General features: G+C 32.9%; 1 protein-coding gene across 1 annotated transcript; it reads right to left on the bottom strand.

Moving 5' to 3' along the window:
* Window positions 1-1,150: 1,150 nt before the first annotated feature.
* Window positions 1,151-4,300, bottom strand: LOC143079178 (toll-like receptor 2). Its single transcript, XM_076254407.1, has one exon. It carries the CDS (start codon window positions 4,177-4,179, stop codon window positions 1,621-1,623), a length of 2,559 nt encoding a protein of 852 aa, XP_076110522.1. The 5' UTR covers window positions 4,180-4,300; the 3' UTR covers window positions 1,151-1,620.
* Window positions 4,301-21,943: the final 17,643 nt, after the last annotated feature.

The raw sequence follows: 21,943 nt of genomic DNA on the forward strand, positions 1-21,943 counted from the left end.
ACAAACAAAAAACAAGCATTAGCCTTTCAAAAAGGGCTAGTCGACTCTTAGCTGATGAAAATGGAAAGTGCTTTCGCTTTGTAGATTAATTCATTTACTAGAATAGCCACGTGCATCATTCAACAAATTTTACCACACACGTGAAGTCACTCATTATGAAGTAGTATATATCGTTTAATGTTGTTTTTTTACGAAACTCCAGAAGATTCGGCTATTTAAAGATAAAAGTTACCTGTGTACCAATATCATGAATATGCATGATGAAAGACCAGGCAAAATCTAATTGCTAAAATAGAGAGGCCAAATCCGATACTCTACGGGATTGAAGGACATTTACTAGGTTTGGATTGTCCTAACCAATCAATAAACCTTGATTATTCACGTCTCGTAATATCTTCCAATCAGGTAGCAAGAAAAATTCACGCACTAACTGTCCATCGTTCAATTCTAATATCGACTCCTAGGAGTCGATAATGACGGTTTTATCCATGCATAGCAAGGTATACATACGCTGACAACGTACCCGTTCTCTCTCATTTTTAAGTTCATCCGATTTACAAGTTGTTTTAGTTTTATTTGTTTGGACATTCAATATCGATTAACGAGATCTGAATAATATGTTTAAAAAAATCTCGCTAATCACTCAGTCTATATGTACAAGTTTTGAATTAAGAAGTTTAGAAACATCGAATCCGACGGAAGACATACCTTAAATCGTTAATCTCGACCCTACATCGAAGATATGACATACATGTGATATGTGACATCTTGGTACCACATTAGTACATTTATATGGAAAAATAGACTCTCCGCAACCCGGAATTTTTCTATAAGGTTATTGATCAAAGTTACATGTATGACATTTTTAGTTATCATTTTTATGGCGTAATAAAGTTAAATCGTATCTTCAGTGTTATATACGTCTTGTCTTTTCATTTGACATATGAGGACTATACTTACCATGACAAAATCACACACACTTGACTCCTAAAAATATACTTATGAAAAAGGTGTATAGGTCAAAATGTGTTATGAGCGGAAAATATGCAGCAGTTTACTTACTTGTTCAATTATAAATTTATTTTTTAACTCTATGCCACAAAACAAAACTATAATAACAAAATGAACCAAAACCGATTCAGCTCGTAAACTATACTTGAAACATAGATATTACGAAAAATACAGAACATGTCATTACAATAAAGAGTCATTTGATAGTCCTCATTATAATCGTAATCAAATATGATATACGTTGTTCCGTCTATAAAAAAAAACAAATTTCACTACGATGTTATTTAAAGACCACATTCAAATAATGTACCTATAGATATAAGAAGATGTTGTATGAGTACCAATGAGACAACTCTCCATCCAAGTGCAACGTATAGCAGACACTACTTAAACTTTCGAATCACCTGATATCACTTCCAGTGTTTTTTGGATTCGTGTTGTTCAAATTTACTTATCCGGTTTAATGAGTTCAATCTTCGTTGTTGTTTTGTCGTTTTGAGTCGGACGTTTTATCAAAATGTGATTTTCATTACCGAAATATATTTTTTTAATATTTTTTTTATACAATTTATGATTTTAAAATGTTTCTTCTTCAAACATTCATGTTTTCTAATTTAGATACAGCAAAGCCTTTAACTTAAGCCAATCCCGTTGATTATCTGTACTGTTGATAATTTCGTTTTCGTCCAAAGCCATTTCAATGAAGCATACGTCATTTGAAATATTCACAATTTCGTCTGGAATATCTTCGATTCGAATATTTTGTAAAATGACAATTATTTTTCTAAGGTTTGTAGTATATTTTTCATATTTTGCTCTATCTATTTCGAATCTACCCCACTTTCCCTCGGTAAAATGTTCAGTAATGATGAACACGACATGTCTACTCTGCTGAATTGATTCTGCTTTTGCATCTGCCGTAATATCTCCAGGAAGAAGATCTCGATCATGTAAGCACACTTTAAGTCCCCATTCTTCTTCAATTTTAGGAAGGAGACACTTCTGTATCCACAATACGCTTCTTTCTTCATAAGAAACATATACGTCATATATATAATTTTCATGCAAATTTTTCTCAACAACTCGTCGGACTTTCCTATACATGTAGAGAATAATATTCCATCTATAGTTATAGAGAAGAGAAAGAGGTACAAAAATACCGAATGCACTAGCAACCAATATTATACCTACATGAAGCCATAAAGTTGCTTCGCAGTCTGCGAAGTATTTCTTGATATTCTTTGCTACCTCCTTTAATAGGATTTGCTTGTTTTTTGAGATAGTACAGGTATAATTATCTCCGTTATGAAATGTAACGTTTGTATTTTCAAACCACAGAAGAAAATCAAGAGTGTCACAAGAGCATATAAAAGCATTGTTATCCAAATTTAGGTTAGGAAAACGTTTTGAATGGATCATTATATCCAGCCAAACCCTAATGTTATAGTCAATAGAGGTAATCAAATTATTGGATAGATCCAACGAATCCAAATTTTGAAGCTTGGTAACAAAATTAGGAATGGTCCTGAATAGGTTGTTCGACATATTTAAATGTGTAATATGTGGCTGCTCGAAGAATGTTGTTTCCTCCAAAGTCCAAATATTATTAAAAGATATGTCTACTTCTCTCAACGCAGGGGCTCTAAAAGACATCCATTCTCTACCTTTACGTACAATTTGGTCTATTCGTGCATCCGTCATTTTTAGCACAGAAAGTTTTGGCAAGAGCATTGATGGAAAGGTAATGATTGCTACTGGAATTCCTGAAATATCCAAATATTCCAGTTGATTTACACAGTCCTCTGAAAATTGTGGATAATGTATGTAAACACCATATGATACATCTAGATATTTAAGCGATGTGTTTTTGCAAGTTATAGATGCTGAAGTAGGGGTGATTTGTATGTGAGTAAATCTAAGAAATTCTATTGATGATGGAAGCGAATAGTTTATGTTCCTTTGCGATGGAATTTGAAAATATTTCATACTTTTTGGAAAATGATAAAATGCTTCCGTGTGGTATACGTTTACGTAGACAGGATTAGAATAATCTATAGTCAGATATGAACAATCGTAAACCTTCATATTAATTGCATTCATGAAAAAAATATAAACTTGAGTGGAATGATATGGAGTCGTAGCTGGTAGTCTATTAGCGGATATAATGAAAGTTCTGAAACATTTTGGATGTTCGAACGAAAACAAAGAATTCTGATGGTAATCCACGATTCCTGTTTTTGACAAGTCCAATGCTTCAATGCAGATAGTTTTTAAATATTTCATTAATTCTACTGTTATAACAACAGAATACGGGTAATCATCTTCATTTATTGAATTATCACTTATGTGGTGAAAGTTTATAACGGACATGTTCTTATGCTGAAGTGGACGAAGAATGCGCAATGCTTGATATAGGTGCACGTATGATTCAGAAAGATCTAAAATTTTTAAGTCAGGAAAGTATTCTAATAATCCATCTTCCAATAGAAAAAAATTGCGACAGCCGCTGATATAGAGTTCTTTCAGATTTGCCGAAAAATGTTTAAATGTTGAATTCAATAGCCGAAATCGACTACTATTTCTCAAATAACATCGTGAAAATTTCAATACAGTAAGGTTTTGAAGGGAACTAAATCCTTCTCCAAATTCAGGGAACATGAATAAATCTATTGAAAGATTTTGCAAGGATCTCAATGTAGAAAATGCACCATCAGGATAAACAAACTTAGTGTTTGCATCCAATGGCTTGTTATTTAGACTTATATCCAGATCAATTAGATAACTAAGATGTCTGAAAACTCGCTCTGGAAGGATTGTGATGTTAATCATATTATCATTTACCTTCAAAACTTTAAGCAAATGTAGTCCAGCAAAAGCATCCTCCTCGATTTCACATATATGATTTTTGCTCAAAACCAAGATTTCCATTTTCGCATAATGGACGAATGAATCCTTTTGGAGCTTGCGTATCAAGTTATTTGAAAGTATTAACTCAGTGATATCTCGCGTAAGATTCCTTGGCACAGAAGTCAGTCCTTGATTTTCACAATGAGCAATCGGCTTATTTTCTATATTCCATTTGTACGTACAAGACATTGATTGGTTCCCATTTACTATTGTTATCATGACAGATAAAAGGAACATTCGTCTTATCTGATTCATTTTCATATCTAAATATAACTATTCAATTATGATTTCTGCTACATGCAGAAAACAATCCGACTAAATGTTTTTAAATATCTTTATGCATGACGGAAGATAAAACATTTCCCCAACTGATATCGCTACCTTTAAAAACTTTAACTTGAACTTTGTGTACTTCAACTTTCAATATTTTTAAGAGGAGGACCTTGTGTATTATATTTAAAGAAATTTTATGAAGTACATGTACAAGACAACCAACTGTATTGCAAATATGAATGAGTTTTATTGCAAGATAAATTTACAATCTATTGAAATGTTATTATTACTTTAAACTTTGTCACAGATGTGATAAATGGTTTTCTACTTAAAATGATTATGCACTTTGTTTGATATCAAATCTGTACTAAAATATCTGTTTAAATAGTTTTCTTTTCTCATTTTGCGCAGTACAGTAGGGTGTGTTCACGTTTCTCAAACATTTGATATTTTTGTATACTGGTTAATTATTTCTTGTTAGTGAAACGTGATAATTATGTATAGGATTAATGCTTTTACCCGTAAATACAGTGTGAATGCACCTTTATCCAAGTTGAAAATGCTGTAATTGTACGAGGTGTGATAGAATAAACTAACATTTTTTTTTAAATAAATTTAACATGAGACACAAAAAATATCGCAATTGTCGTTGCAGTAGCTAGATTGGGATTGCTGGAAAAAGTCAGCAATACTTCGAGGTAGGAAAGGTACAATCAACCATGACACATGTTAGCATGCTTATGCTACAATGTAAGACATACTTTCTCTCTTTTGTTTTGTTTTAAAGAGAAAAAGGAAATACAGCGGACGGGTGGTTTTGAGCTATTTTATTCTTCATGAAATTTCACTTGCCGTTCGGTATAATTTTTATTTGTTTTAATTTTTTCCTGAATAGGACAAACACTTCTGTCTACGTTTTTGGTTTCAATAGAAAAAAAATCACAACAATCCTAGAAAAAAAACCAAAACAAAACGGTTATCAACGAACTTCTCTATTATGGAAATATATTTTAGACTGTTCGCCAGACTCAGTTGAAATGTAAGAATAGTTGTACTCAAATAGTAAAAAACCTGGCTATATTTGTTTTCAACAGCAACAAACAAAAAATGACAAAAGAGTTCCAAGTTGTTTCTTTTATGCAATTATTATAATAAAGATTTTGGGAATCATTAAGTATGGACGTTTTTTTTTTCGCGATGTCGATAATTATCCCCCATGAACATGGATTGGACTGGTATGCTCGAAACATGAGGTTTTATCCCTGTTCCGAGACTGGTACTATTTTCATGAAATTGTTATATAGATTATAGAGTGCATTGACGACGCAGAGATCAATCCAGCAATTTTCTAAAGGGGATTCCAACCCAAGATAAAAAGGAGGGTCCGACCATATGTCCCTATTCAAAAGCATTGATCGGCAAGAAAAGGGGTGTTCCAACCCCCGGAAAATCCCGTGATCTCTTACTACGACGTTGTTCATTTCAACACAAAGTTTGTACTTAAATCTATTCAATTGATTGTTAGGGATAAAAAAATGCAAAAGTGAAGAAGGCGAAAAGAAATTGTTTAAAACAAGAATGTGTCCATAGTACACGGATGCCCCGTCCGCACTATTTTCTATGTTCAGTGGACCGTGGGATAAAAACTCTCATTTGACATTAGAATTAGAAAGTTCATATCATAAGGGACATGTGTATTAAGTTTTAAGTTGATTGGTCTTCAACTTCATCAAAAACAACCTCGACCAAAAACTTAACACGAAGCGGGACAGACGGACGAACGATCACACAGACCAGAAAACATAATGCCCATAAATGGGGCATACAAATCACAATCCATTTAAGTCGGCAAGGCAACAGTTGCGGATACAAAGTTGTAATCGTGCATAACAAAAACGACACCAACATTAATATTTCAAATTAAATAGTTTGTTGAGTATCCTCTAAACAATATGTTTGCTAGTTTGCGTATACTAACCATTGCATTAAAAGTATCCTGTTTCGCGGGGAAAGTTTATTGCTCCTGCTGATATTATATCTTATACACCTTGTAGCCTTTTCGAAAGTATTATCCTTTTCCTTTATCAAAATATTGTTAATCAATTAAAAATCATTAAACAAATAATCTTGCTTTGAAACTGGTTGTTATCAAAGGGAAACAATTCAATCTCAATCTCAATGTGTTTAAATCCCAGGAGAGATAAATCTTGTTACACGAAGGGGTAGCTCATCCACTATAGTCTATTTTTAAAACATCTTTTAGATATTTATTTTGCTTTACCAAATTGTTTTATAATTAATTCCTCACTTTGTACTCGCAAAGTAAACTTTATTAAAAACCCTGAGAATGTATTTGCTATGCAATTTTTGTGGTTTTGTGAAAAGATAGTTTGAATTGTGTGCATTGATGCCATGTAGTTGATAGTAACAAATACGCATGGAGTTCAAAAACTAGATGTGTGAAAAAAATGGCCATTTATATTAAAGCAAACAAACCTGACTCGTAATTTTTGCATATAGGAGACAAATCAGGTTGTTTAAGATAATTTGTCGAATGATGGGTTGTTAATGGGTGCGAGTCATTGTGACACTTTAAAGGGGTTGGACAGAATTATGGGAACTGTGGAATAAGAGGACTAGAAATGAGAATTTGATGGATGAAAGCTTGAGGCAGGGTGGTCTTAATCGTGAGAAAAGTTTGATAAAACAGGGATAATTCTTGTTGATGAAAAAATAAGAGTGCAGAGGAACAGAATATGGAGTGAAGTAGGAGTTTGGGGAGGGAACTGGGAATCAAAAGGATTTAAAATCTACAATTTTAAAGCCCGTTATCCATTGGGTACAAACTCGAAGATTTTAATTTGGGCAGGTGGTGGTTCACTGTTGGGTATTTAACATTTGTGTTGATTAGTTTGATCGCAACCTCGCTTTGGTCTTTTCGAAATACGTCGGCAAGATTGCAGCAGACGAAAATTGGACGAGAAAATAATCTTCTTAAAAAAGTTGAAATAACACCTGAAATAGGTTTGATAAAGGGCTATAAGTTTATTTTGATATACGATAAAGACGGATTGATATCGATTTAATCCCGATGTCTTGAAATTTTAGTTAAAAACGACATTTAAAAACATACAAAAATTTAATGTGCAAATGAATGTCGAATTTAAGTAAACGGTCACAGCCAAAAATAAATCAAACCAAGATTGTGTTAGACATTATATTTTTATGCAATTTGAAAATGTGAAGGAATTTATAACTGTTATTGCCGTACTTAAGTGATATAAAGGGTTTTCAAATCAACCAAATATTTTCACAATGAAATTTTGAAATAGCTTATTGTCAGCATATAAATTGATGCAGTCGATAACTTAGTTCATCTAAATACAGGACAAAAATGAGCAAAAAGTTGAGTGTTTCGACTCTATTTATTGACAAACTTGTAATGACAAACTTCCGGTTAACGGTGGGCATAAAAACCGGAACCGGCTTTGATAAACTCGTATGTTTCGGATTTGCACAAATGGCAAAACAATCATTTTAGTAAGTAGTAATTGATTCTTAGTTTATATATCCTGAGAATAACACGAAAGAGCAAACTATAGGCATATAATCGGAGAGAGATTTGTGAAATACGTATGTTTTTGGATATTCACTTTTGATATTTTATATATATATATAAGGTAAAGCACATGTATTTATTTGAATGAAGATAACACATACACTTTAAGTTTCAGATCATGTATAGGAGGTCCGGCAGAAAAAGGGTGCCGACAAGCAGGGCAAATAATGGAGGCGCAGCGGCTGCTGCAAAGAAGTCGAAACAGCAACAGGAAGAGGCGACTGCTAATATTGCAGATAGATTACCTAGGAATTTACCTAGAACAAGTGGAACACCACCTGTACAGCTCGGCTAAAACACAGTGACAACTAATGTACTACCACACAGTCCAATAATGATCCCAGCAACACTGCCAGCAGAAACAATTTACCCTGCTCCAGGTAATACAACATTACACCAACCCCTAATTAACACAGGTTATGCCTTACCCATTGAAACGGTTAAGGCGTCAGATGACATAGCGCGAAACGTATCGCAAAATGTCAAACAAAAAGTAATAAATGGGGAATATGTAGATATGGGCAGTTTGTTAAATAATTCACAAAACATAACAGGAGTGAATCAAACACTTACATTTAATCAGGGACAGATTATATTACAACCTAAGCAACAGGATGCAAGAATTAACACAATAGGTATATGGACGGATGCCTTTTTAATATATATCAGTATTTATTGTACTATACATACATCTCAGTTCCAAGAACTGTTGAAGTATATGCAAACTGTCAGGTTAGGGGCTAAACGCTATGCAGGTTTAGGATGGAAATTGTATGATGAACAGTTTAGACTACGTAGATCACAGGAGCCTGCTGGATCCTGGTCTGTCATAGACACTGAGCTATGGTTATTGTATATGCAACCAGCAGGTCCAATTAATGGGCCAGAGTTCAATATTGCACAAAAACCAACAAACAATTTTCTTAAATGCTATGCATATAATTATAATGGGACGTGCACCCAACAATATTGCACATACAAACATGCTTGTTTAAAATACAGTGGGGTACATCCGGTTATATATTGCACTAATAGCAAAGTGACTAACTCTAATAATCCTCAGTCACCTGGGATTGTTCAGAGATTCAGATCAGCCGGCCTCAAGCACCACAAAAAACAGCATCTAATTTTCAACCCTTTGCTCCTAGACAAATGCAAAATAACACAAGATTCCGTTCTCCTGGAGCATTTATGGGACAAAGGCAAAACCCCAGTCAAAATTAAATCTTTAAGAGAATTACTGTCAAATTATGAAAACAAAACTGATGCAGCAATGTTATTATTGGGATTTATAGAGGGGTTTAGATTAAACTATACTGGTCCAAGGATCTCGAGTTTTGCAAGCAATCTCATTTCGGCAGAAGTTCACAAAACTGAAACGAATTTAAAATTACAAAAAGAAGTGCATCTTGGTAGAATGTTGGGCCCCTTTTCAAAAATACCAATTTCAACTTTAAGAATATCTCCTATTGGGGTAGTTTCAAAAAATGACGGTGGATGGCGTCTTATAACTCACTTGTCATATCCTCTAAACTGGAGTGTGAATGATTTCATTGATCCAGAAATTTGTAAAGTAAAGTATTCTTCTTTTGATAAAGTGGTTGGGATGATCTCTGAATTAGGAAATAACGTGCTTTGCGCAAAAATGGACATTAGTCAGGCCTTTAGAATTTTATTGGTTCACACAGCTGATTTTGACCTTCTGGGAATTTTCTTTGATGGGAAATATTATATTAATAAATGTCTGCCTGAAGGCTGTTCTATATCATGTGCCCTCTTTGAAAAATTTGCCACTTTTTTGCATAAAACAGTTGCATTGAAAGCTGGCATTGAGACTTTAGACCACTATTTGGATGACTTTTTCTTTGCTGGTGAAAGTTCAACGGATAATTGTACCATTTTGATGGACACTTTTAATGAAGTATGTAGGCAGCTAGGTGTTCCACTAGCAGAGAATAAAACAGTAGGTCCTACTACATGTATCACATTTTTAGGCCTTGAAATTGACACAGTACTTATGTTGGTTAGAATCCCCCCTGAAAAACTGGATAAACTTAAATTTATGCTTGATCAGGTCTTGTCGAAAAAGAAAATGGCACTGAAGGAACTTGAATCAATTACTGCTTTAATGGCATTTTGTTCAAGGGCTATTATATCAGCCCGTGCTTTTATTCGTCGTTTTTACGATTTGATAGCTTCAGTTAAGAATGGAAAGCCTTATTATACTGTCAGATTGAATTCAGAGGTCAAAGCAGATGCTAGAGTTTGGCTAAATTTTCTAGATCAATTCAATGGTCAATGTTATTTTCCTGATAGATTTTGGTCGATTAATGAAAGTCTGGAATTATTCACTGATAGTGCAGGTAATGTTTTATTAGGTTGTGGAGCTTATTTTCAAGGTCACTGGGTACAATACCAGTGGCCAAGTAGTTGGGCTGATACTAGCATTTTATTGGATATAACATGTTTGGAGCTTATTCCCATCGTGCTGTCGTTCATGATATGGGGTCGTTCATTTAGAAATAAAAAGATTCTGTTGAGAATAGATAATCAGGCATTAGTAAGCATTGTGAACAAAAGAACATCAAAATCAAAGAGAGTTATGATATTGATAAGACAACTAGTTTTTCTCACTATGAACAATAACATACAATTTAGGGCACAACATATTGAGGGTGAGCATAATGCAATCGCAGATGCTCTTTCTCGATTTCAGGAACAACGTTTTATGGACTTGGTCCCGAATGCAGACAGTTCTCCAGCAGCAATCCCACAAGAATTCTTGTCGATGATTTCAGAACTGAAATGAATCATTTACTTATAAATTCATTAGCACCCAGTACACAGAAAGCATATTTGCATAGCATGGACATATTTGTTAAATTCAGAGAAAATCATGGTTTTTCTGATGTCTGGCCTATTCCGCTTGATGACTTGACATCAGTCATTGTTTATATGTTTAGAAAGAAATTGTCCCACTCAACAGTATCTGGCTATATTTCAGGCTTAAGTTACTTTAATAAAATCAACAATTTAGAAGACAATACACAGAAATTTGTTGTCAGAAAATTGATTGAAAGAATAAAAAGGTTGGGGGGCCCAAATCAAAAGGACACTAGATTACCCATAACGAGAGATATATTGGAAAAATTATTGAGGTCACTGGCGGTGATTTGCAAAAACGGGTATGAGACAAAACTGTTTATGGCTTCATTTTCGCTAGCCTTTCATGGTTTTATGAGAGTAGGTGAAATAACAGTTGATTGTAAAAATAAGCAGATGCATACTGTAAAATTTGAAAATATAAAGCTTTGTGATGCAAGATTAGAGGTTTTATTGACGTCATCTAAAACTGATCAGTTTGGTTCTGGAACAACAATCGTTATTTCTAAGCAGAAAAACAAAAATGTATGTCCAGTACAAATAATGGCTAATTTTATTAAAGTTCGCCCACCTTATCTGGGACCTTTATTTTGTCATTTTGATGGATCCCCCCTTACAAGATACCAGTTTTCAGCATTATTAAAAAGGTCTCTGTCAGTAATTGGTATAGAAAACAATGGATTTAAGTCCCATTCCTTTATAATTGGCATGGCAACTACATGCGCATTAGAAGGTATTTCTGATGAACAAATTAAAGAAATGGGACGTTGGAAGTCACAGGCCTTTTTGCGTTACATTAGGATTTAAATGCCTGAACATCATATATGTACATTTATTTGTGTAAATATGTTTCTATATTTGCTTATTTTGTAATGCAGTCTTGAGCTGGCATTTAAATAATATTGTATTATGTAAATAAATGGTATGTCCTGCATCAATATAAGCAAGTAATAATTGCTTTCTAAGAATTGCAGGACATGCTACAGTTTGGATCGTTGGATCCTCGATTATTAAGCATGCCTTTGGGGAAGCCAGAGGAAGACCGGGAGGGGTAAACTTGGGGCTGCAGAGGATGGGAGTAAATATTTGGTGGCAGGGAAAATGTGGAGGTAAAGTGCTGGACATGAAACAACAAATAAGAACCATGTTAAAATATGAAGATCCGCCAACTATATTAGTTTTACATATTGGAGGCAATGATATAGGGGAAAAAAGTTCAAAAACTCTTTGTGAACTAATAAGGAAACAGTTCAGTTGGATGCGTCAACTGATGTTGGACACAGTTTTTGTCTGGTCTCAAATTATTCCGAGATCAAGTTGGCGTTACTCTGACAATATTAATGCCATGGAAAAATGTAGAATGAGGGTTAATACCTCTATAGCATCATTTTTAACCAAAACAGATGGTTGTTACCTCCGTTACCCTGATATAAAGGCTAATGAATTATTCTTAATGAAAGATGGAGTGCATTTGACGTCTTTGGGAAATAACATTTTTTTGAATACCCTCCAGGGAGGATTAGAAATGATCATCAGGAATCTTGGCATTAATTTAACCTTCCCCGACTGTAATTAGATACAACTGTTATGTTAACATTTTATATCTGACGTTTCAAGTAAGTTACTAGGAAGTAACTTGAAAGTTAATATATTAAATTGTATTTGGCACAGCTTCGCGCAGCTACACCCCCTCTTTTCAGTGGCGGTTGTCCAATCAGATCAAGTTGTTACCCTGATCTTATCGGACAATTTGGCACATTTCGCTGCGCTGGATTTAACATTCATATATTCAGTGAACAGTAATGATAGCCTCTGATTACCAGGACTCATCAGTCAACTTCTCGTACCAGACATATTACTTAAATATATTTATATTAGTGGTCTGCCATAATTTGCGGTAGCCACATTATAATTTACATATATATTAAATACAGACATTGATAAATATATTTCAGAGCAAGATTGCCAATTTAAATACATATTATATATCATATATGTTATATTTTATTCAAGATAAAGCTGTGGCCAAATACTGTCAAAACCTTATTATCTATTTGTTATGTTTTGGGCCTCGAGGATAAAAGGATTTAAAATCTACAATTTTAAAGCCCGTTATTCATTGGGTACAAACTCGAAGATTTTAATTTGGGCAGGTGGTGGTTCACTGTTGGGTATTTAACATTTGTGTTGATTAGTTTGATCGCAACCTCGCTTTGGTCTTTTCGAAATACGTCGGCAAGATTGCAGCAGACGAAAATTGGACGAGAAAATAATCTTCTTAAAAAACCCACCACCCTCCCAATGTAAATTAATTTTGTGTTACATGTGTATTTGTTCTGAATGGAAGTAAGAAACCAGATACTGCTTTTAAATTTATATTTCAGCTTATTTCTGCTAATGGTACTGAGATGGGAGAGTAGGAGACAACTAGTGAACACAATGTAGATGTAAAAGTGGACATTGGCAGAGCACATTTGGCACATTTCGCTGCGCTGGATTTAACATTCATATATTCAGTGAACAGTAATGATAGCCTCTGATTACCAGGGCTCATCAGTCAACTTCTCGTACCAGACATATTACTTAAATATATTTATATTAGTGGTCTGCCATAATTTGCGGTAGCCACATTATAATTTACATATATATTAAATACAGACATTGATAAATATATTTCAGAGTAAGATTGCCAATTTAAATACATATTATATATCATATATGTTATATTTTATTCAAGATAAAGCTGTGGCCAAATACTGCCAAAACCTTATTATCTATTTGTTATGTTTGGGCCTCGAGGATAATTCCCTGTGTCCACCAAATAACTGAAAGCCATTAAAGAAATAAAGGAGTGGGGTCTGACATGTATGTAAAAGGATAAATTATGCAGGGGATGCAGACCACAGATTGGTCTAATTTGACAACTGATAAATAAAAATACGATGGATGCCAAATGTGATAGCGCTATCTAAATAAAATAAATGAAAACAATATATATTTTTGTTCAATAAGTATAATTTTTATTATGAAGACCTAAAGTAGAGAAATGTAGCATTGAATGACTCCAATAATTTAGCACGCATCCGGCAAAGCACAGCTTCCCATGGTCGGACTGAATGTCAGTTCATAAACATCTCAATCATTCAATGTTGTTACCAATCATATACAGTATTAGCGTTGGCAGTCCTTGAAAAGCGCCATTGACTGCTTTCAATCAAACAACAGATGGAAGTTTGTAACCAACAATATTTTCAAACAACTTATCTAAAATGATTAAGTCTTTCAACAAAGGTTATAAATGATAAGCAACGATGCAAATATTGAATTTTAGAACATATATAATTCTCTTTAACAATGAATTCAAAACAGCAATATCTATATTATTTAACAAATATGTACTAAATAGTGTCATGCAAATCGTTAAATATAGAAACACGCAATTTCTATTTTTAAACAAGGGAAATACCAATTACATGACAATCCTGTCTTCCAAATGAATTTAAAAACATTTTGTTTTTATAAACAATCATAACTAATTAGAAAGAAAGAAATAACACACATACACACTGAAAATAACATGTGTTTATGTTGCAACAACTTTATTGTTGATAAACAACTGCCAACCTGTACCAGAAACAAACAATGGTTTGGAACAAACTATACACCACGAACGATAACTCGACCTAGAATGTTACTCACATTTGTTGATAATGTAAACAAACATCGATTTACAAAAAAGCGGTAATATGTAGCAATTAATAACAATCAGAATGCTGTAGTAAAGATCATCAGGAAATTAATCTGGCTTGCCGCCCGGAGATGCCGCTAAGTGATATTTTACAAAATCATGTTTTCAAGGGACGTGATGAATTGTCCTTGCCAAAGTTACAAATAATTCAGGTATCTAACATTTCTAACATATATTGATACCACGATAATAAATTGATAATACTGCCTTGTTAAACATACCTTATTGTCAAAGAATGCAGCAATAATTCTGTTGTCAACGGCCAAAGAAAAAATCGGGATGATCAAGCATGGAATTCCGGAAATTGACCGTCTCCAAAAAAATTAAATTCTAAAATTGAGTTATCGTCCTTTTCGCGCCAGACGACTATTGAAAAGGCTACACCTTGTACCTTGTCTTCAAATATTCGGCTTTGTGTGGTCCTGATAGCAAAATCCAGAAAAGCGCTTCAGAAACATGAAATGTTAACGTGTTGCTTGCATCTTTTCTTTTTTCTTTTTTTTTTTTTTTTTTATAGAAAACACCGTTTGCTATTTTGTATCTGTATTGTGGGTTTTTGTATTTTGAGATGACCCATTGTTTTAGTCACCTGTAATCGTAAGTCTAAAGTGTTATCCTAGGTATAGACCTAGTTTCCGCAAATGACTATTACTCATAGTGTCTAAGAAACAAAACAAGAAAACTTAAACATTAACAAATGAACAATGAAAATGAAGTCAAAGTAAATAAAACATGTCACACAGACATGCTCCTATTTGTTATAGTAACCAGGAAACAGACATTAACCAGGAAAATTCGACATTGACCAATAACTATGAAAATGAAACTAACGTAAGAGGAACCCTACAATGAACTTAATTAAGAAATAATTGATGCAAGCTATACTGTATTGTTGTTTTTAACATGGGGAGGCATTATATTCGTGATAATTTTTGCCCGAGCGATAGTGATACTACAATAAAGTATACTAGTAGCTTGCATCAAATATTTCAATTCGGATAAGGATAATTCAGGTAATTCTATGTCCGATTTTTATAAGTGTAGAGCGTTTATGTAGGCTCTTCCATGAACCTCCCTTTTTTGTTTGTGAAGCAAGCGACTGACAATGGGATCTTTCAGAGGGATGAGTTTTGAACAGCCAACATGAACGGTTGTTATATCTAGGTCAAATATGTCAATTTCGAATTGTGACACATGACAGCCATAATAAATGCATTAGTAACAAAAGAAGGACGACAGAAACCAGAGGGACAGTCAAACTCATAAATCGAAAATAAACTGACAACGCCATGGCTAAAAATGAAAAAAAAACCAAACAGACAAACAATAGTACTGGCACAACAGAGAAAACTAAAGACATGTGCATCATTTAAGACTTTGAAAGTGTTTAAAGTTAATGAAATAAAACAAATGCATGCTAATTTGATAAAGTTCATTATTCTGCAGTAGTCATTATACGCACGTACAAACACATTTTATTGGATTTAGAGCATGGGTTTTTTCCGAAAGCGAAAGAAGCACGTCATATTAGAATTAGATTTCGAGATTTTTAAAAATGGCCTTGGTGTAAATAACTAAGGCGAAGTTGGCACAGTCTCTTTCAAAATAAACCATGATATTATTGGAACCTTACCTCTTTACCGTTCCTTTGACCCATAATTATTATTTTCGACTAAAATTTGAATTCAAACCCTAGGTGCTTGTTATATAAATACAGATCGAGGGCTTAAATGAAGCCTATGCATCTCAGCTTCTTCCAAAATATCGATAAAATATTGTGATTTTTTTTAATTGCCTTTTGTAGAAAAATAGAACAATTATCATACGTGAATTTAAAAAAAAATGTTTTAGAACATTGGACATGCATTTCACAGAAATTATATATATAAAAAATAATTCCAAAGATAAATCCCTAAATGTCGTCAAATAAAGGTTTGCAAATGTTGTGAAATGCGTTTCCTGAAGAAATCAAACCATCAACATTAAAAATATAAAACTTTCTTGACAAACAGTTATAGATATATTACAGTGATTCTTGTTTTTATAGTGATGGAAATGACATCCGGAGAAGCCACTTGACTTCTAAATTCGCATTAGATCAAATACAGCCATTAACTGTATAGAAGAATGAGTTGTAAATATTATTCTGTAATAAGGTCAGCATATGGAAACACAGATGAAATATGTGGACCTTAACATAACAAGAACGTTTTATTTTACAGAAAAAAGCTAATATTAGGATGCATAGTACCGAAAATAATCAAATACATAAACAAAGTGAACATTTATCAAAGAAAATTACGAGATTATTTTAAACAGTTCTCTGTTCAATTCATCGACATTATAAAATTGTGTCTTGTTACTTAACAACTGAGACAATGAAAACAAGATTGCTGTGTTTCAACGAAATATCACATGCGCTGTATTAATGAAGAATCAAATTTAATGCCACAATATGTCAAGGTGGAAAAATAGTCAAAATATGGTAAAAATATCATAACTCCTATAAAAATTATAAAATCAAAATGACGGTATAAACATTATGGCAAACAATCATACTTAGTATGAGAGTTGTCTGTCAAATGGTCTCAGTGGAGTTGCGTTCACAAAGGAATATTTCAATTCTCAAAATTTCCTGTAAATTTTTTTAATCAAAATAGTGTTATAAAGAAGCAGGGCATTTATATGTCATGCTGGGTAAAGTAATTCCATATTTTTTAACAGCGTTTTCCATTTCTCAAACTTTATTTTATATTGGATATACATGAAACAGAATCTTCAACATTAAATCGAGGATTGAGAATGCCATTGCATATCCCTTGCAATATATTCTTTGATTAGGTCGTCGTTAAAGAACCTCATTTTCATATCCTAATAAAGCAATACTTCGTGGAAAGGGAGATAACTGCAACAATTTACTCTCAAACGGAAACGGTTTGCAGAATAATTTACTAGTTCCAATAATAGAACCGCTTGCAAAATACTGTACAAATAATGGAAATGAAAGTAAAGTAAGAAAATGCTTGTACCAAGTCAGGAATATGACAGTTGTTATCCATTCGTTTACTGTGTTGAGCTTTTGATTTTGTAATTTTATTCGGGACGCTCACTACGACTTCTTTATTTAGTACACACGTGTAAAAAGGTTTATTTTTGTTTTTACTGAAGCAGATGGGAGCTGTCGTATCACTTGAACAGTCTCATCATCAATAGATATTTGATTTTATGGTAAATCATTATAAAGTAAGATACAACCATTTGATATTCTGATGGAGGCAAGGAATTTTGCGGATTTAATATCCATTTGCATCTATAGTGCTTATTTTCAAACGCGAGTCGCTGCCCAATATTTATTTTTAACCCGTCTTGCAGCAAAAAATTTTATTTTCACTTCTTTTTAGGCCAGGATATTCATTTCAAAATCATCCTGGCACAACCTACACTAGAAAAATCAAATGAAAGTTTTATTAAATAGATCTTTGTATCTTGATTTTTGTATAGAATAAAAAGACGTTTATCAGTTGTTATCAAATAGTCCATTTCTATGTATGTTGATGTTTGTTTTTGTAGCAATTCCTTTGTTCTGTTGTATTCCTCTTAATATAGTTGATGGGGTTCCTTCATTTTTGGTTTGTAACCCGGATTTAAATTTTCTGTGTTGGGGTGGTCCATAAAGATTTTGAAAATGAATATCCTGGTTTAGTAAGAACTGACATTAAGACAGATTGAAAATATATGAATGTGAACAACAAAGGAAAATACATTTTTTGAGCAAAAATACCGCGGAAAAAGCAAACAAACAGCGATTGATGTAATTAAACTCATCGTAGATACCAATATTATAATGTTGTATTTGCTCTAGACGCGCGTTTTGTCTACAAAAGACTCATCAGTGATTTTCCAATCAAAAAAGTAAAAAAGACTAAGCAAGTACGAAGTTGACGAGCATTGAAGACCAAAAGATCATAAAAATTTTGCCAAAGGTGATCTATTCCAGAGGTAGAAAAGACTTAGTATTTCCAAAATTCGAAGTTTTGTAAACAGTTTAAGTAAAATATCAAATGGTAATCTTTTACTATGAAACGATTTAACTTTAAATCAAATGTTTATCAGTCAAAGTGAAATGATAAGACTGTTCAAAAGGGAAGACAAATCCAAACTCCGTCACAAAAGATGTTTACAAAACTTTTGAATTTTTTAGATACTCAGGTTTTTCCTCCTAAGGAATATATTACCTTAGCTGTTTTAGGCAAAACCTTTTGGAATGTTGGCCCTAAATGCTCTTCAACTTGGTACTTTATTTGGCCTTTTTAACTTTTTTGGATAGTAGACGAAACGCGCGTCTGGCGTAAATACAAAAGTTTATCCTGGTATTTATAATGAGTTTGTTCACTAAGAAATTAAGAAAAATTGAAATAGTAATGACTTGTTTTTTTTTCTGTCTTCTTTCTGTAATTATAAACAAACCATCGATACACATGTACCAGGATTAACATTTTGGACGCCCAACGAGAAAGAGTAATATATTGCAGTTATTTCCCTTTCCATGAAATACATTGTTCTATCAATTGTTTAAATTCGTCCGAAACACATCAATAATCAGAGACAGTTGACAAAAAAATTCACGCTTAGTTATACAGCAGAAATTGGACTATGAACTTTTATTCAAATTTAAGTAACATGACACCGTTTGAAAGAAACATTTAATACTTGGTCGTATATTTTGATATTTATATGTGTAGTTGGCCACATTGAAGATCCATTTTGATTCAACAATTTTTGCATGTGAAAGAGGACTTAGCCATTTTTTTAGTATTGTGACAACAACTCTTTGTGAACGCAAGGTCAATACTTTTAATGGAAGGCTGTACGTACGTGGTAGAATGTTTTCCATTATGTGTCGTTGACTACTAGTATATGATAACGGCATTTTGATTTGATAATTTTTCGAGTTTTTTTATTACTTTGACCATTTTTTGTCAAAATAACTATTTTGGACAGAATCGAAATAGTCACTTTGTGAACGCAACTCCACCTAGACAATTGGACATAAAGCTTCCATGCTTGGTATGATTGTTTACCATCATGGGTTGTTGACAATGTTTAACCTTTAAAAAATAAAGGGTATGAGCATTTGTTTATGATTCACATCCGGAATCCTGTGATTGTGAGGCCTCCATATTTTTACTGTGTTTCTATTTATTAACCTTGCTACACATAATCAAATTTAAACTGACTCTACCTGTAAATAAGTATTCATGTAATTCTCAATTTTATGTAATGGCTCTGTTTGATCTACTACAAATAGATAAGTCATGTGGCTTCTCATGGGATTTCTTGTATCATTATTAAAAATATTTTCCTTTAGTAGGTTTGTCAAGAATATTCATATATCTAATGTTGATGGTAAAATATCAGGCATGTCTCCAGGAAACGCAATTTACAACATCATGCGCAAGCTTTTACTTGACAACATTTAGTAATTCTTATAAATGGCAAATGTGTTTCTGTGATTCATTTGGTGAGATGTAGGTCCAACGTCCTAAAAACAAAAACAAAATATCCAACTGAGTATGGAAATCGACCATTATCATAGTTCTTTTAAATTTAACTTACACAAGAAATGTAAAGCAACTGGTCAATTGCAGAACATTAAACGGTAGCTTTACTATACCTCTATATAGTTTTCATCAGGACCTGAATTCCACTTATTTACTGTATTTGCTTTCCATTGAAATTTTAAGAAATATTACACAATAATTGCCAGTTTGTCAGTTATTTTTTTTTATCATTTTCAGTTATAACTAAAAGAGGAACGAAAGATACCAGAGGGTCATTCATACTCATGAGTCGAAAATAAACTGACAACGCCATGGCTAAAAAAGAAACACACAAACAGATAAACAATAGCACGCAACTTATAGAGTTTTTAATGTCAAAAATAGGAATCCAAAATTGGACAACCGGCGATCTACCAAGACTCTTCCTATATAATCTTCAGGATCAGACTATATTGTTTACCTTTTATTTTATCATTTGTCTTTATTTTGTGTTTTTTTTCTGTTTAAACTTTATCTAGGTTAATTCAGGGTTATATGCTGTAAAAATATATAGACAGGTTTCCAAGACTTTAACTTCCGATATTATTTTCAATATGCTATATCAAAATTTTTGACATTTTTAATTATTATCTCTGTATTTTGTTCACTGATTGTTGTCATATTATAGAATTGTTATGCGACTGTCATACAAGTAATTTGTTTAGCTAGCTATAAATCGAGATTTAGTCCATCATTTTCACAACTGCATATATATTTAACAATATTTAGGAATATGATAGTTGTTATCCATTCGTTTGACATGTTTGAGGTTGACATTTGATTGGAGACTTTCCGTTTTGAATTTTTCTTGGAGTTCGGTATTTTTGTTATATTAATTTTGACATGAATATCAAGAAATTTGGCGTAGCAAAAACAATTGTACTTGGTTGCTTCAATTGTTTATACAATGGTTATCTTTATATCTGTTTGTGATGCCAGATAGATGAAAAGATTTGCTGAACAGATAAGGAGTAGTGTTCCAGTTTGAGACATATTTCCTCCAGAGACCAAAAGAAAGGGATGTAGCTCATGTTCACTGTGAAATTCAGTTATGAAATGATTTTAAAGGAAGTTATACCTGCTGTTTTGTTCGTGTATAAATATAAAGGCAATGACAACTATGAGATTATTGCTGCTGTAGAATTCCTCAAAATTGCGGAGAAACGGTATTTTAGAATGATGTTTGTTGTTAAAATTAAAACAACCAACTCAGATAATCTTTAAGCCACTCGGAAAAGACTAAACTTGTCCTCTTTTTTTAAAGATATCGTAGCACTAAGTAACGCTAAGAGAGAGTTCGAAATACGAAGTAGCTGAAACTTAGTGATGGCATTACTTTGGAATGCATCTTGGTAAAAATTGTGTCAAGGAAAATAATGTTGGTCAGTTATTTAGTGTTGGAGCTTAAAAGGATAATATTAGTTTTAGTATAGAACTTAATTTAGGATGCATTCGAACCGTACATTCCAGTATACTATCGGTTTGCGTAATGAAAAAATATTGTGTTTCATTAAAGCCGTTGAATAGATCAGATACAAGCACTAAAACATTTAAAAAGATTTATGTGTTCATGTTTCTGGAATAAGATAATTGACACACTTATATCAGCAAATACTCAAATATAATGGTCAATAGATCGAGTTTTTTCAGATAATAATTTCAGTCAAAGCACCATAAAACCGATTTAGTGTTTAGAACATTGAAAAATCTTTCTGTTGCTAGTTTTTCACGACAAACATGTATTTTTCAACGCTTTTAACGTTTTACGCTTTAATGATTATATCAGAATGATTGAAGTCAATGGCGTTTTATCCGTTTTCGACTAAATGTAATCGTTATTGTTATGCACAATACACCATTTTCTCTGAATATCAAATTTAAGTCAGGAAAACAGACATATGC

This window comes from Mytilus galloprovincialis, chromosome 6 (assembly GCF_965363235.1).
Source record: "Mytilus galloprovincialis chromosome 6, xbMytGall1.hap1.1, whole genome shotgun sequence".
NCBI lineage: Eukaryota > Metazoa > Mollusca > Bivalvia > Mytilida > Mytilidae > Mytilus > Mytilus galloprovincialis.